Source organism: Diachasmimorpha longicaudata, chromosome 10 (genome assembly GCF_034640455.1).
Source record: "Diachasmimorpha longicaudata isolate KC_UGA_2023 chromosome 10, iyDiaLong2, whole genome shotgun sequence".
Lineage (NCBI taxonomy): Eukaryota > Metazoa > Arthropoda > Insecta > Hymenoptera > Braconidae > Diachasmimorpha > Diachasmimorpha longicaudata.
In genome coordinates this window covers 1397320-1414161 of record NC_087234.1, presented here as the reverse complement: position 1 = coordinate 1414161, position 16842 = coordinate 1397320, and the positions used below count along the sequence as shown (strand labels likewise).

The following is a 16842-nucleotide window of genomic DNA, read 5'->3' as shown; positions in this document are numbered from 1 at the left end:
TAGAAAAAATTGTTCACGGAACATGAGGTAATGTATGTCGAATAACTCATTTCATTCGTAGTCTTAACTATTCATTACTCATTAAGATGATTAAGAACCACTAGACACCAGGGGGTAGTTTTAAGTCCGTATTGCACAGCCATGGGATTAATTATATAGCGAAATAGTGAATAACACGGATTATACCTTCAATATTTTGGAGACAAATAGGTTTTATGAACAAATTCGTGGATAAATTAATTGTCTACAACTGAAATAGTTCGAATACTTGTGACGTTGACATAAATTATCAATGGCCACTAAATAATTTTTTTAGAATTTTTTTTAATGAATATTTCGACAATAAGTGGATTTTATGAAGAAGATAAAGAAACCATGACTCTTGTAGAGATGTTGATTAATTACAAAAAATTCTATTCTGTGTTTGAATAAATCCACTACTGTCTAAAATATATACGGAAATCTGGGAATCCGTTTGGTCTTCACAACTTCACTATTAAAATATGTGATGATATTCACAATTTCTTAGTTAAATAGAATTTTTCATTCGTCTCGGCTAATGATTATTTCTTCCTTAGGCAAAATTGTATTGCATACGAATAAATCTCTTTCAACACAAAACTAATAACAATATCATGTTAATATAATTTATTTATGTGCGATATTTTTTTTCTTCAACATTTATAAGCTAATTCGCTCGATTCCACTTGAGGCCCATGTTGAGATGTTTTAATGATTAATTAAGTGCAAGGTAACATTATTATAATTGTAATGAACTAATATAATTTAGTAGGTTTCAGATCATAAATCATTTTCTGTATTCAACATATTGTTTTTCAGATTATATGTTGAAAAAGCATTCAAGTTGAGATTCATTTCATTTTAAACCCGCAATTATCATGTTCATTGCGGAAATTACATCATACATCGAAAGACTACATTTTTTTTATCGAGAATTCAATTCTCTGCAAAAAAAAGTTTGGTGACATTCACAAGATGGTTCCGTAATTAATTAGGATTATAGTTTAGACAGATTTAGAATTTTCAATTTGCTAATTGTTCAAATACTTCACTAATGAGTAGATTTAGGGACATGTTTCTTGATTTTTGATCAAGCACTAGTGTTATACTTACATTTTTTCATGGAACATTCGTCATAGAACATTCATGTCAGACATAACTATTATTAATTAATAATTGCAACGTTTTAAAGGCCTGAAAATGTGATGTTTTTTCAAAAGGTGACGGTTCTGTGACGAACCATTCCGATCGTGATGTATGACCAAGTTGCAAGTGTTAATTAATTAAATAATTGATCTAATTTCCAGTTACATTCAGATCCAATCATCTCAATTAGTTTAAAATCATCATCACCAGGGCCCTTAGGTGGAAATTGTTCCATAACTAGCCTTTAAAATTCTTCCGCGTTAGTTACAAATTTTCAAAATTACTCTCTCCACAATTTAATGCAACTTATTCTATAAATTCATTTATAACCCGATATTTTTAAATTAAGTTATTACATTTAAAAATTTCTTAGTGCGTACTTTAATTGAATACTGATATTTGCCGAAGCGATAATGCAATACTTGCTATTTAATGAGGCCACTTTAATATCATTTATTCTCATCTATCCTCCTCCTCCGTCACCCCTCTTTCCTCTAATCAATCGAACAATTGCTCCCAGTGGGACATAAACAAATAAATTACATAATTGACTGAATGAGGAAGAGATTAAATATCTAACGGTAACCAAACGTAAAATGTACCGAGAGATAATTTTTTCATCTCAATTTTTCTTTAAAAATATTGCTCTTCGATTCATTAATTATTTCGGGAATAATTTAATCGATTCAGAAGAAAATATTAAAAGACCGGCCTTGTAGTCGACAATATTTTCTTGATTATATCAGTCATAAAATTATATCTAACATTTCCCTCTAGAACTATTCATTAACGACGTAATTATTCAATAAGAATTGTTCTACTAATTTTTACTTCTTTATGTTGCAATTGTTTGAAGTATTTTTTTCTCTGAAAAATCACAATCGCCAAAAACGAGTAGTAAAATGTAGATTTCTATTTTGAATAGAATTACATTCGCAAAAAAACTATTATCATTCATCGTAGAAGAAAAAATAAATAATAATTTCATATTACAAAATTATCAGCTGTCAAACTGAATAAAATTAAAAATAATAAGAGCCAACAATGTGACCCAAACCGTATTTTTTAGCTGGTCCCGTATTTGCTGCTCTCAAATGTACCACGTCTGAAGAATGAACTGAATTCAAGAAGTGATTTTTTATCGATGTTACTAAGATTCCCTCGGAATTTATAGAGAGGCTCGCAATTGGGTAATTCCGAACAAACTTGAATTAATCGCCTGAGATATTCTTCCAGACGTTTTCTTCGTTGTTTAGCAACTATTTCGTATCTAGGAAATACCTGCCGTGGTGGAAAGCGAATTGATGATACCTGAAAATCACAAGATAATTGGGTAAATTTTTAAATCACTAGCACTTCGCGCGCTTCAGTCTAGAGTATGGACATAATACAGATAGAAAATCCAAGGGAGAAGAGAATAGAAACTCATTTTTTAAAATTAACATTCGTTAGCGAAGTGGTAAAGCGAGATAAGTGACTTTTAACGGTTGATTAGTTTTTGATGAATACCTCGAAATCTAAGGAAGATTATAAAATTTTTATTGTAAGCTTTTATGGAGCGAATTGAGTGCTACAATAAATGTTATGTCGATATCTCTTACATTCGCAAATATTGCTCAAAAACTAGACTCATACACGCTATGGTTTTACACCAAATGTTCAGATTTGCGCTTTATTTTTTGCAAATTTAATTAACGCAGCTTTGAGTTTACGGTAAATCCAAGATTAGTGAACATTAAAAAAGATGTGGAAAACTAGATTACATTAAGAATTGCAATTTTGGTCTCAATTCATTTTATTGATTTTTGAAAAAGTTATCAAATCAAGATTCCATCCAGTGTCCTAGATAAAAATAAATAAGCTAAGTACTGTAATAAAAAATAAATATTTGAACTTTTCATAATTAGATGTGAGAAAATCGCCATTTGTAATTTTATCAAAAATAATCCACAATTTCACGAATATCATCTCTTATTTGCATGAAGAAATGCTTAAAAAACAGTTTTCTTAATATTTCATCATGTAAATTTAATTGAAAAATTGCAAAACGCGAAATATTTAGAAGTACCATTGCTTGGAGGGGACTAGAGCTCCTTTTTAAGGTCCTTTCAAACATTTTCAATGTGAATAGAGTTGACAGACTTAATTTTACTTACCTTTCCGTCATATTTCTGCCTCATGCTGACATAAAGTTCTCGGAATCGTCGGTAGCGACGTAAAAGTGTCCAACTATCATCAACAGCAACGACACGAACTTCGTACTCGTAGTGACTCGAGGTGCCGGCTCCACGTATGACGTATGAGGGTACGGAGATGATCATATTGATGACAGCATCGGCTGGGCTATCACTAGGTATCAGTGATGGTAGTGATCTTGTAATTGAGAGGGAATAGGGACTGCCTAGTCGATCTCCACGATTGAGGCTCTGTAAGAAAATCCATTTATGATTTATCATGGTTCTATTATGACCAGTATTAATGCCTTTCTTGAACATTTATCGTTCGGTTGGATATACTGAGCTATCTGGAATAGATAATTTTTGTTTTTATATTTTATCTGCAACTTCGGTGCAATCTTGCATCAAGCAGAGATGTACAAAAAAATGAAAATACAGGACCCGGCTATAAAAGTAAATGATTTCCTGAAGAGTTCAAGGAGGATTATTTTAAAATGTCGTTCTCTGAAAAATTATAAATTATTTTTGGCAATTTTTTAATATCAATAGTCTTACTCTATTATGTGCAAAACTCTGGGAATCAGAAAACTTTTCGTGAGGTGGCAATTAGCTGTCACTTTAGCCTGTCAGGGAGAGGGAAGCCCACTTTTTACCAATCGTAAAAAGTTGTTCTCTGAAATTTTTTAAACAATTTTTAGAAATTTTTTAATTACTATAGTGTTACCGTAAAATACATAGAACCCGGGGAATTTAAGAAATTCAATTGTGACAATCAACTGTCACTTTATTGCGAAATAACTGGAGGGGTGGCCAAATTCATGCTGCTATTTGGTGATGCAAAATGTGCTGATGTTGCAAAGTGATAGCTGATCACAACCTCACTTAAACTTTTCTAATTCCCAGAGTTTTAGGCATTTTACGGTAAGACTAGATAATTTAAAATTTTTTAAAAATATTTACTAATTTTTCGTTATTTTAAAATAATGCTCCATGAATTCCGTGGGAAATCGTTTAATTTTATAGCCCACCCCGCTCTCTCCTTCCCTCCAGCTCCACCCAATCAGGCATTATCCGGTTTGCAATTATTGCATTTATCATAAAATATAAATTTAAAAAACCAGGTTCTATATTTTTAGTTTTTCTTCAGAATATTTTCATTTTTTCAGTGCATTTATAGTTGATGCAGGACTGCACCAAAGTGTTAAATAAAATATAAAAACAAAAACTATCCATTCGATATAGTTTAGTCTATCCAATCAGGCCTTAACGTAAAACTAGAATGATAACGATGAAACCAATTCCGTTTGAAGTTATCACAAATAAACGAAGTTATGATATTATGTTTGTTTGTTATAAAATACTGACATGTTGTATGAAATGCTGGACATAAAGAAATTTCCAAAATCAACATTTTGTTTGGTTTGTTCAAGATGGTCACATGAGCATCATGTAATGATCGTGATCATTACATCATATCATATACATAATTATCATGGAGATTGTTTAGGGGATTGTGTTCACTTGAAATCATCATTAGACTTCATCGTTGGTTTATTTACCCGTTTTATCAAATAACACCCGATCTATTAGTCCCGTAATTTCCCTTTATCCGTTCAAATATTTAAAAAACACTCACGGTAAGGTAAACCGAAGAATATCCCCTGCTGACCGGCCCCTTTTGCGCTCCATTCCTCAGACTCTGCTTCCTCTCCTCATCCTGATCGCTCATAACATCCCTCCCTCCCGGCGATCCTCGCCCAACTCCACCAATCCCACTTTCCACTCCAGAATTCCAGTTCTCATCTTCAGACTCTGTCTCCATATAATCCACCCTTCCTTCCACCCTTTCCAAACCCCCCCTCATCTCGTACTCCTTTCCCCTCTTCCGTAGCCAGATCTCAAGCTCAATCTGCTGCCTGTGAAGATCCTGAAGTACGAGAATCTGTCGATTCAAATCATCCTTAGCTGGTGCACCAGACTCAAGACATCTCATAACCGTCATCTTCTGTCGTGTTATCCTCTGGTTGAGCCTCTTCATCGCCTGATTCTCATGATGATCAGTGCTTAAAGTCTCTACTGATCCTCTCGCATGACTTGCAAATGTCCTATCTTCTTCATCATTATCATCATCATCATCATTATCTTTAGAAGTCTCACCTAAATCACTAGTTAATTCTTTATTGTCATCACTTTGCTCAATTATCTTATAATTATCACTCACTAATTCAGTCTTTTTTTCTTGTTTCTCTGATTCTGAAGACGTTTGAAGAATTATCGATTCATCGCCGATAGGCTCATTGGAAGTTATCGTTTGATGATTTATCATGTACTCATCAATTTTGTCTTCACTTGAGGGCAATATTCCAGGATCCTCATCGGTCTTACGGTCATTTAGGTCGAGAAAATGTTCATCTGGTGAGTTAATTGCCTCATGGGACTCGATGGAGCTGACGGGTTCAACTACATTGGGCGAGGACGGAAATGACTGGAGGTCTGGAGTGTCAGCTGCTGCTGTGTGGAAGGTCTCACTTGTATCGGTGGACATGCTGAAGTCAGGAGGCAACAGACAGAGAGCTGAAGCGATTCTCAGCTTGCGATTGCAGGCGTCCTGGAAGGATTTCAGATCACAGCTTGCTAAAACATCGCTGGAACTGCTGGAACGACCGGAAGAGGCTGGAAGCGTACGTTTTAGATTTAGGGAGAGAGATTGTTTGCGTTTGAGGAGCTCCTGGAGTTGTTCCTGGGTGCGTTTGGCCAAAACGAGCTTCTTTTCGGTTATCCCTTGACCCTCAAACTAGAAGAGAGGAAACAGTGAAATCGTGAATCGTGGGATTTAAGTCCATTGTAGACAATGGTTTTTTGCTTTCCAATGAAACTACAGTGAGTTTGAGACTAAAAAGCAAAGGAAAACCGTTACGGACACGGCTCGTTATAATAGTGAATTAACGTTTTATGGAAAGCCTGAAGGAAGAAGGGTTCCCCTCAAAAAACCTGTTCAGCTACATTTTTTTTTATTTATATTGTCCTTCACTATAAACAATATGAGAGAAACTTCGTACTTGTGTTATTTATTATTCAAATAGTTACCTCGAGACTGAGCATTTGCTTCTGTTTGTCTGCCATATCTGATAGCTCCTCTTCCATTTTTTCCACTCGAGATTGATGTTCATTCAGGGATTTGACTTTGTTATGGAGTTCGGACTCTAACGCAGCCAATTCTTTTTTCTGTTAAAAGCAAATAAGTTTCTTTATAATTAATTATAAGACGATGACAACAAATGTAGAGAGCAAAACAATTTACGTTTCGAACTTTGACTTTCATGAGTAATTTTGAATTTGGATAATGAGGACGGATATTTTGCGATATTTATAGATTACAAAATCCCCTATCCAACATCATTTTCATAATAAAAAAGTTAATCGTGAAACAAGTAATTTAAATACAAACATGATGATTGACGAGTTCCTTCATGGTATCCACTGATTTTTTATTATTAAAACTTCCCCAGGACTCTGGCAAACTGCTCTCGCTGATGGTATTCTCATCCGTCTGAAAAATTAACCAAATTTCGATTAACGATAAAATTCCTTCATAATAATTTCCATCCATTATTATACAAATTATCAAGACCCATTTACATTAATCCATCAACTTCAATATAATCCAAAGCAATTTATTCATCTTACCTTGATCACATTTTGTTGTTGTATCATCAATTCATTGTGATTACTCATGAATTCTTCGAACTGTAGCTGTTTGTTCTGGAGATTGGTACGAAGGGAGGCGACTTCCCTACACAAACTTTCTACCTAGCCACACATACCATACTTCAACGTTAACAAAAACAAAATAAACTCAGTAGTAATTAAGTTATAATCAATAAATATGAAAGAAAATATGTCCAACGATTTTTTTTTCATTTTCTACAAAATCAATAGATAAGTAAATGAATAAAAGAATCAAATCACTTGTACAGTACAACTCAAAACAGTTTCGACTTATGTGTAAACAAGTGGGGATCTGGATGAATTAATTAATAGAAATAATTAATAAAAATTATCAGACAAAAATGAAGGAGTGACTGACGATCATGCGATGGTTACTGCACCAATTTCTCTTCTCAATTATTTCGCATTTTCAAATATCTTACCTGTCCTCAACCATTCAAGTTTTCATATTCCAATTTACCCGTTCTCACTTGCTCTCAAATACTTCGGGTTTGTTAATTGAATATTGATAATTAATTACGAGTTGTAATTAATAACGAAAATTTAGTGAAAAATCAATAAAATATGTAACAGCTTGTTGCAACTCGCGTTCAAATGAAATATAATGACAACAATGGATGTATTAAATCAAATACGAAAGAATCGTTGCTCATTCGAATGTAAGATGTCAAACGCCAATGTTTGTAAGAAAAATTTATTAATTTATTAACAGTTGAGTATAACAATTTATAGATCCTCTCTTCTCATAACAAACCCATAGACCATCTAAACCAATAATCTAATATGTACATTATTCCGGCGCTCTTGCGCTTTTACAAGTCTTCTACTTTAGGTAGAACATTCCAGTTAATGTTTGTCAAGCAATATCAACAGTTTTTTTAAAATAGAAATGAGTATTTTTACAGGTAATTAAAATATAGTGGTGAAATTCTGATTTCAGAGAATTTATATAGAGTGTTTTTTGAGTATCCGGAAAACTAGCGAGATTAGGGTTACTTAATCAGAAATATTGAGGAACATCCTGAAGAAATGTTTACATTCTCGAAATCCAATCTCGTGACATCCATTTTTTTATTATTAAAAGAGCAAAAAGTTTGAGATTCGTTTAGATTTTCATTTATATCGATATTCACACTAATCCATTCTAAGATCAGATCGAGATTCGTATTAAAAGATCCTCCATATGATTAAAAGAATAAAAAGTTTTTCACTTATTTTGATTTCCATTTCGATGATTTTTCCTCAAACATAAATAGAGCCACAAGAACGCTCGCGTTTACGAACAATTAGCGCTGCAGCTCCGAAAATCAATGTTGTTATGGAACCAAAATATCGTGGAATAACGGAGTTATGATATTATCGTTGTTAGGGGATCGTAATTGGCAATTTGGAGAAGAAGAATGAACTTGAGTTGCATCTGATGGCGCAGCACTGGTTTTGAGTAAACTTAGTTCTCTCGGTGGTCTTGTATCAAATGAAGGCTTTAAATTCACATCAGTATATTTAGTTAACATACCTACAGACACTAAATGTAAGAGCAGTCAAGCATTTCTCTTTGAATAATTAAGAGGCTTGTTTATCAACCCTCCTTCTCATCATTTTAAATCCATTATTAGAATTTAATGCTGACTTCTAACTTGTATAAAGGACTCATCTTTTTGAAATCAGCACCGTTGTTCTCCTAATGTGAATTAATTTCCACTTTTCCAATTAATTAAGAGTAGCTTTTAATTGCTTATTGAAATTTAATGATAATTCAGGCAGAGATAGATTTATATGAAGATTTTCATTCCTTCGTAATTAAAATGAAGCCCCCAAGAGAGTAAATGATTCTGAGAAGAATCCATCGTTAATTTAGGAAATGTCTTCATATAAATTAGAATTCAATTCCCGTAAGCAATTAAAAGATCCTTCTAAGTTAATGAAAACAGTGACACCTAAATCTTATAATAAAAACTTCATCTCTACCTACAAAAAGAGGCGTACATAATCCATTATATAATGATCACGTTGCCATATTGAACAAATCGGAATTTCTGACCTATTAAAATGTTAACTTGTGCATCATTTCATACAATATGGCAAAATTTTATAACAAACAAGTCAAATATCATAATTCCGTTTTTCCATGATATTTTGAAAGAGTTGTGACAGGAGGTACTATTTTCCCCTCGCGTCGGGGCGATTTCCCCACTCTCGGGAATCGTCTCAGACTACCGTAGGCTAGGTCCTAGGGATAAAAACCCACCACCCGTCTTTACGACGACTGCCAGGGACCCTAGCCGCCCTCAAAGGGCGCATGCGTCGGAAATATCGATCGAACTACCCCGCAACAGGTCGTTCGATCGGAAAAACGATTACTCTTGCCCCGGTGCTATTGTCGATCACACTGTACACGTCCCGGTGCCTTTTTCGCCCGGTGTTACGTCCGAATACTTTCGTGTAATTATTGTACGTGTGCTTTTGTCATACATTTATAATTTCTTAATTAATAATTCTATTGTATTGTGAAGTAATTTAATTTATTGTGTCACGTGGAGTCGATTCCCGAGGTGTGCCAGACATACAGGTCTTATTACCGTCAATAAAGTAAGTTGTGAATTTATTACGCTTCTGCCTTAATTCTCCTTTCTCTCTCACTCTCTTTAGTCTATACTGGGTCTTCCAACTCTCTCACACCCCGAGATTTCCGGGAAACGTTGTTGGCTCTCGAAAAACCAACTGGCGCCCAATTAACTATTATTAAATTGTTTATTAAGCATATCTCACTAGAGAAATACTAGAGCCCTGACAGCCCTTGACCCAGGCCGCGTCAGGTGAGGGTCTTTATATATATTATTCGGATTAACGAGTATATTATAAATTGTTTATAAAAGAAAGCCCGTGTCTCAGAGTAATAAAATAAATTTACTTGTGCTATTTTCATTCCATAACAAGATTGACTTGAGGCGCTGCAGCACGAATTAATCGTTACCGACACGTTTATGTTCTAGGGTCAGCTAAAATCAAACACATCATCCTTCTGGAAACGATCGGACTATATCCTACTTTCATATTATTCCTTGAAACCCACCTTCCCTTCAGAGGATCCTCTATAAAAATCAAAATTTCATCACTCAAACGATACTTAAAATGCTTAAAATTCCTGGCTTTTTGTCATTCATAATTCACCCATTCCAGCCATTAATCCAGTGAATATTGACTTCACAAATATGTGAAAAATTATCCGAACTGAATATAATCTCATAGATTCATGAAAATCTACCTATAAATTCCTGGGACCAGCTAGGAATTTTTGACATAATTGTGCATAACGTTTACCATACCAATAATTTGAGATAATTCGTCACATGTCAAGTGGACATACGTGGGAATAAATGATGATATTGCCAGACAAACAGATAATAACACCGAGTGCGATGAGGGCAAGATAAAACTGGCAATTCATTGATATTACATCTACATCCGGATCTGCTGAATCCAGTCCACTTACTTGTGTCATCTCGTCTCGCCTTTCTTGCTCGAGTACACGTCGTCTTGTACGCAATTCACGTTGTTTCGCCTCTAATGCAGCTATTGCATCTGCCCATTCTTTCCATTGTGCACCCCATTCTCTTTCTAATTCCCTTTGAGCCCCCTCCAATGCTTCACGTCTCGCTGCCCATCTTTCCTCCCTTTCTTCTTGTTCTTTCTAAAATGGATAGAGAGCAGACATAGTCATTAGTTTTCATTTTTCAATGTTTTTTGCGTTCCTTATTACACATTTGATACATGACAATCTCTTAATTTTCGACTTTTAAATATAATTTCCACTTAACCACAAGAGCGAGTGAGACCTTCTCTAGTATTTACAGCACAAACAGTGCGGAGTGAGTATATAATCGCGATTATGTGACAATAAGCATTTACTCATACTTTCTCTGCCATCACTGAATAGTGTGTTTCCGGGTAGGGGTGATGGAATGCAATTTTTCATGGATTTTTTAGCAGAAAAAGGAGCATTGAAATATATCGAAGATTAAAAATGAATTGGTGTACACTGAGAAACAAAATATTTTCGCCAAATATCCAGTTACTTCAAGAAAGTATTTATTTTTTCAATCCTTCATTTCTGAGACCGAGTAACTCCCTGACTATTCTGATTACGTTTGAATGGCGTCAAGTATAGTGTTCTACAATATGATCAGATTAATTATAACATTGAGTGAACTCCTGGAATAATTGTGACTACTGAATCATTCATGGAAATCCTTCCGTTAAGGAAATTAGAAATTTTAGAACTAAATGATTATGAATGGAGTTCATTCAAGGTCACGTACAAAATACTCATTCTCGAGAGGAACATGATTATTATCGTAATATTGTAGTGACTTGGTTGGAGAAATGCAATATTTATAGAAAAGCTAGGATAAGCTTAACCCAAAAGAAACAAAATTTGACCGCATTCTAAAACACAGAGAAGGGTCGTTTTTTATTTTTTTCAATTTTTCGTGCTGATTGTGATTTAATACAATTTTCTGTAAAACCAAAAGAATAAATAGATCGACTGACCTTAAAGTCTTCTTTCTCCTTAATCAAAGCTGCCTTTTGTTGTTCTAATTCTTCAAGAGCTCTCAAATCCTCACTCGAGTTTAGTAAATTATCGCTGGAGGTCGACACATGAAGATCCGAAACACTCCAACTGAGTAGTGATAATCTTGATAGATTAACAACCGTCGATTGCAGATTGCCATTACCAGATCCGCCTTCTTTCCTCAATTTTGCAGCCTCGACAGGATCATTGTACCTGAACATGTTATTTCTACCAAGGAGAATAATGCATCCCTGAGATAATCTCGTAGGTTTGTCCACCTAAATGGAGAATAAGTAAAATAAAATTTTAATTAAATTAATTAAAACAATGCTACATCCTCGCAAGAAACGAATTACTAAGCGACTCCTCACCTGAACCATATTGATCCAACAATGAGGTGATAGTGGCAGTAAAGTAGCCACCCCAGCAATGAGTTCAACGATACAATGTTCAGGTTCGACATCTGGACCAGTCAGGGCAATATCCTGCAGAGAAATGGCTTCCTCTGTACCCACCAGAGTCTTTCCCTCTTTCAAATGATACAGAGTAACCCCAGTACTCAATAAATCATCATCAATACCCACGAGATGAGGCATTTCAGAGTCCAGTACAACTCCAACTCCACTTTTACGTAATCCCAGGGCTTTTTGTTCTTGTAAAATTTTCTGTGTCTCCCTCCATTTCTCCGTCCATTCCTCCGTCAAGACTTTCTCCTGCTCTTGTTTCTCATGTATTTGCGCCAGCAAAACCTTCTGCTGGGGAGGCTTTTCTAGACTCATATCCTTTCCCATCATCGATTTCAGTTTTAGAATCTCTTCTCTCAATTCACGAATTAATTTTACATTTGCGTCCTCATTTATAGTTGGTTTATTTATGATGTTCTTAGCTCTATTAGCATATCGAAGGGTGCTCAGTGTTTCTCCATAATTGCAGTCAGCTGGACTGATTGCGGCAATCATTATCGTCTTGGAGTTCCCACCGAGGGAATCCTTCAATAGCCATGTGAGGACTGAGTCTCTGTAGGGGATAAAAACGCTTTTTCGAATGTTGTTTGAGTCGGTGGAGGATTGAGAGACTTCTGCCAGGGCGGAGATGACTGACCCCAAGGTTACCAGGGATTTATTTATATGGGCGCCCTCTTTTAATCGCTGGCCTGTGGCTCCTGTTGCATTCGCTCGTTCACTGGAATGATTTAGCATTAGTGAATTATGGGTCAAGAATGGATCTGGAGGGATGGAAACAATGAATATGTGAAACCTGCATTCAGTTTTCTTTCAATTTCTCAATCATGCTTTTGGAATCTGATTAATTTGTTTTTCATTTACAAATATTTCAACTAGTGTTCACTAATTGACGTTCAATTATTGGAAATTGTAGCTTTCCACATGTTGAAAGTGCTAATAGCGTTGACGAGATAGTCGAGCACTGGATCAATAACAAAATTAGTAGTTAGAGCCGAGCTACAGAATTTTGAGTGGTACTATAGTAATCTTCGTAATGTAATTGTTATTTAATTAGATGCAATATTGTGCTCTTTGCATGTGTTTACTGATTTATTAAATAAATTATTCACGCATTAAATCCCATCGATTTTTTATATTTCCTAATAATCTAATATTCGAATTTACAGTGATCAATGAGAACACTTAAAAGTAGAATATTTAAAGGACTGATCATGATTTTTTTCCGGAGTGAAAGTGATTTTCGCCAAAATCGAATTGAGCGACCGGATGATGTTTTTTTTCGCATTTGTGAACCCCCAGATGTCAATAAAGCTCCCAGGAGCGAGAGAAACGTGAAAAAAACGTTTTCGCCCGGGCGGCCAGGGAACTGATCTTGAATTTTTTCGGAGACAAAGAGAATTTCGGCCGAATGAAATTTATTGTTGTTACTTTACCTTCCAGCCAAGTCTACCAGATGCACCTTAGAAACAGTCTCCGATGGCAAGTTTCCTTCGGAAAATCCAGCCTGCACGAATGTTATTGTAAATATCGCGTGACTTCTACTGCTCACATCGTTCATATTTGTACTTGCAGTTGTTCTGTGCGTATTTCCTCGCACCATGTATTCCTGCAATGCCAAAAGAGTCAAGTATATATCTATTAAGTTATCTAACAACATTCATTTTTTTGTTAACATGTAGAGGAGGCCGGGGCATGACGGGGCACGTCAGAAACAGACCGCCATTTTGGTTGACTTTTTAGTGCGGAAATTGTTAATTCCCGTCTCCAATGTACTAAAATTGGGGGCAGACTGAAGTGCTCGTAACAAACTAAACAAAAAATTGAAAATCAGTTTTTTCCATTTTTTAGTTTTTATTGCTCGAAAGAGGTTTTAACATTTTCTCATAAAATCCCTCGCTTCGAAGATAAATGCTCAACTGTGGAAAATTTCAATTTTTACTTGTTACAGTTTAACACTGGCTACTGATGGGTTTAGTATCATTTTATGTTTATTAATTTATATATTTTCTATGTTTTAAATTGTAGTTATTCAATTTTTTAATTCTTCATTCTTTTATTTTCGAAATAACTGCAATAAAAATCAATTCAACATCGTCATTCGTGTTGAAATATTCATGAGAAGCACTCACCTGAATGTCAGTGTAATCATAAACCAAGTGATTAGACAGGTCCTGGACATAAGGCCCCCTTTTTGGATGCTCTCGGACCTTTAGGGAATGTGATTGATTCTGGTCTGGCCTCAAAAGATCTCGTACTCGTTCATTATGAATCTCAAGAAATGAAACTTCTGTCCTGTAAGATGCGCCTGTTTCCTTTCCCGCTGCCATCCTCGCGAATAAAGTCTTGCATATCCTTGGGATTAGGCCCTGGGCTTCCTAGTAATTAAGGCCCAAAGTAGTTAAGATAAATATTGATTTATTTATTAATTTTCCGAGAAGAAATCATTGACTTCACTTCAAAAATTAAAAAAAACGTAGTTTCGTGAAATGACAACTCATTGTAGGCGATATCAATGGAATCGCATGCAATAACATATTTTTAATGAAATAATGACCCATTTTCAAAGGAATATTTCATTATCTACTCTCTATGGGGAACCCACTGCAAAAATCAAGAATTAAAATGTTGAAACAATAGAATTGTTTATTGTTACGAAAGAATATGCATCGAACAAAATATATTTCGTAAAATCAACGATATTTTTCACTCAGTGGAGTAATCATTCATAGAGAGATAATAATTACCGGCGAGCCCATCATTGTAAACGTTTTTCCCGATCCAGTCTGACCGTAGGCGAAAACACAGGCGTTGTATCCAGCAAAAGCACTCTCAATGACATCTGTTCCGAGATCATAGAATACCTGAAACGGTAATGGTAAATATGAGGACACCTTAAATGGTATGAAAGTCAAGTAACAGACGCGCTCGTTCGTTTTCTCTGATTCTTAATTTATTCTGTGATGTAATTATGATGCTATGCATCTACTTCGTACGGAAACAGACACCTTTGAGACGATAAGACGGACATCGTGACCATTCTGCGCCGTAAATTCCAATCACGGTAGGTGTGATTGATGAGGATTACTAAAAAAGGATTGTGAAACCGTTATAAATAATTTTGGCAAGTTGACGGCTTCTCGCCATCATTGAATTCATCATCGCAATTGTTTTTTCATTTCTCTCTAGTCATTCACTCCCATCGTTTTCATTCACTAGGTGTAAGCACGCACTTTGCGCGCGTAGTTTATGGTATGTTGTTAAAGAAAAAAGAGTATGGAATGGTTTTTAGATAAATAATTTAAATTTTTTTATGCACTGAAATGACAGCCAACAAAGCAAGTCCATGTGTTGGCTAGAAAAAGGTGTTTTATAGTTTTCAATTTTTGTATTAAATTTACAATGATCATGCAATCATTATATTGTAAAAACCAAATTTCATAATAACAATTATGGACAAGTTTGTTGAACACAAAGGATATAACAATTCGAGTATAATGTTATTTCAAATATGGTCATTGCCAAAAAGCATTGAAAATTACAATTGTCGTGTATACTGAGCTGAATTTATATTTTAGTTATTTGGGGCCTTTAACACATATTTTCTCTGAAGTTAACAATGGAGAAAAAAATAAATCCTAAAATGTATCCTAAAATGTATATTGCAAAATACAACAGGAATGTAGACTGTTATGTCAATTTTTAATGGAGGAGTAATAAAATAAATGACCACATGAAATCGAATTTTCGAGAAATGAAAATTGGTTGAAAAAAATACGATCATAATTAAAATAATTCAATTTGTGGAAACAAATTAAAGACACTCACATCGCAATTCTCTTTTAGCAAAAATACTAGTTTTTTGGATTAATTATTAATTTTTCATAACGATGAGGGAATAAGTGGAGAAAAAAAAACTAAAAAAGTACATTTAGAGCTAAGAAAAAATTACTTAAAAGTCTTGTAATCTCGCAAAAATTGAGATGATTTGATTGAGCTACATTTGTAAATTGATGAACTTTCTTTAGCTTTAGATGCATCATCCAAGTGAGCCATTCGTCAGCTATGAGCGAATGTTGAATTGATCATATTGGACGCTGTCCTTCTTTAATAGTCAACGAATGTCAATTGGAATGAATAAATCGTTCTATCACTGCTTTGTATTGTTAGCAATATTGAGCTCTCGAATTTGGGGCAGACAAGCATTCAGTGGTACAATTTTAAAAGAAAAGTGATTGACAGTGAAATCGAATAAAACCGAAAATGGCAACGATTCGACGGTGAAAGAGTCAGCTAAAACTCTGAAGACTATTCTTACTCACTTCTTCTTGCGATGCATAGTTTCCATCACCAGTATCAAAGGACCAATAGGAATGATCGAATGTGAAGTCTTTGTACGTTTCCTTGTCAATGTCTCTGCATCCACCAGGACTCTAGAAAAAAAAACAAATAACAAAATCAATCAACTTAACTATTTACATTTTCTTTTACGATTGTGAGTGTATATTCGATGGGTGTGGTTGGAACTAGCCCTGAGCAAAGTCGGGAAAAATTGGGGCACTTTCTCGATGCCGCCCACGGAGGAACAATCTTGAATCCTCGTAAAATATGAAAAAATATATAATTGATAGTAACGATTGCCTCTGAAAATTATCTTTCGTCGATCTGCAGTGGCATGAAATTATACTTTGAAAAACCGCATATTAAAAATACAATATTTTTCCAGACACAGTGG

General features: G+C 34.8%; 1 protein-coding gene across 2 annotated transcripts in view; it reads right to left on the bottom strand.

Annotated features, from left to right (window-relative positions):
• Nucleotides 1-633: 633 nt before the first annotated feature.
• The window catches only part of LOC135166660 (kinesin-like protein Klp98A), a 24474-nt gene continuing 8265 nt past the window's right edge, over nt 634-16842 (bottom strand). The window contains exons 3-15 of one of the 2 annotated variants that reach the window (XM_064129135.1): nt 16430-16540; nt 14855-14971; nt 14240-14485; nt 13544-13716; nt 12018-12828; nt 11625-11924; nt 10567-10764; nt 7032-7154; nt 6793-6894; nt 6432-6569; nt 4981-6138; nt 3324-3593; nt 634-2478 (exon numbers count right to left, since the gene is read on the bottom strand). In XM_064129135.1, the coding sequence (XP_063985205.1) occupies nt 2233-2478; nt 3324-3593; nt 4981-6138; nt 6432-6569; nt 6793-6894; nt 7032-7154; nt 10567-10764; nt 11625-11924; nt 12018-12828; nt 13544-13716; nt 14240-14485; nt 14855-14971; nt 16430-16540 (3993 nt within the window). In that variant the 3' untranslated portion in view covers nt 634-2232. The remainder of the gene's footprint in view (nt 2479-3323; nt 3594-4980; nt 6139-6431; nt 6570-6792; nt 6895-7031; nt 7155-10566; nt 10765-11624; nt 11925-12017; nt 12829-13543; nt 13717-14239; nt 14486-14854; nt 14972-16429; nt 16541-16842) is intronic. The other variant, XM_064129136.1, reaches the window with a different exon arrangement.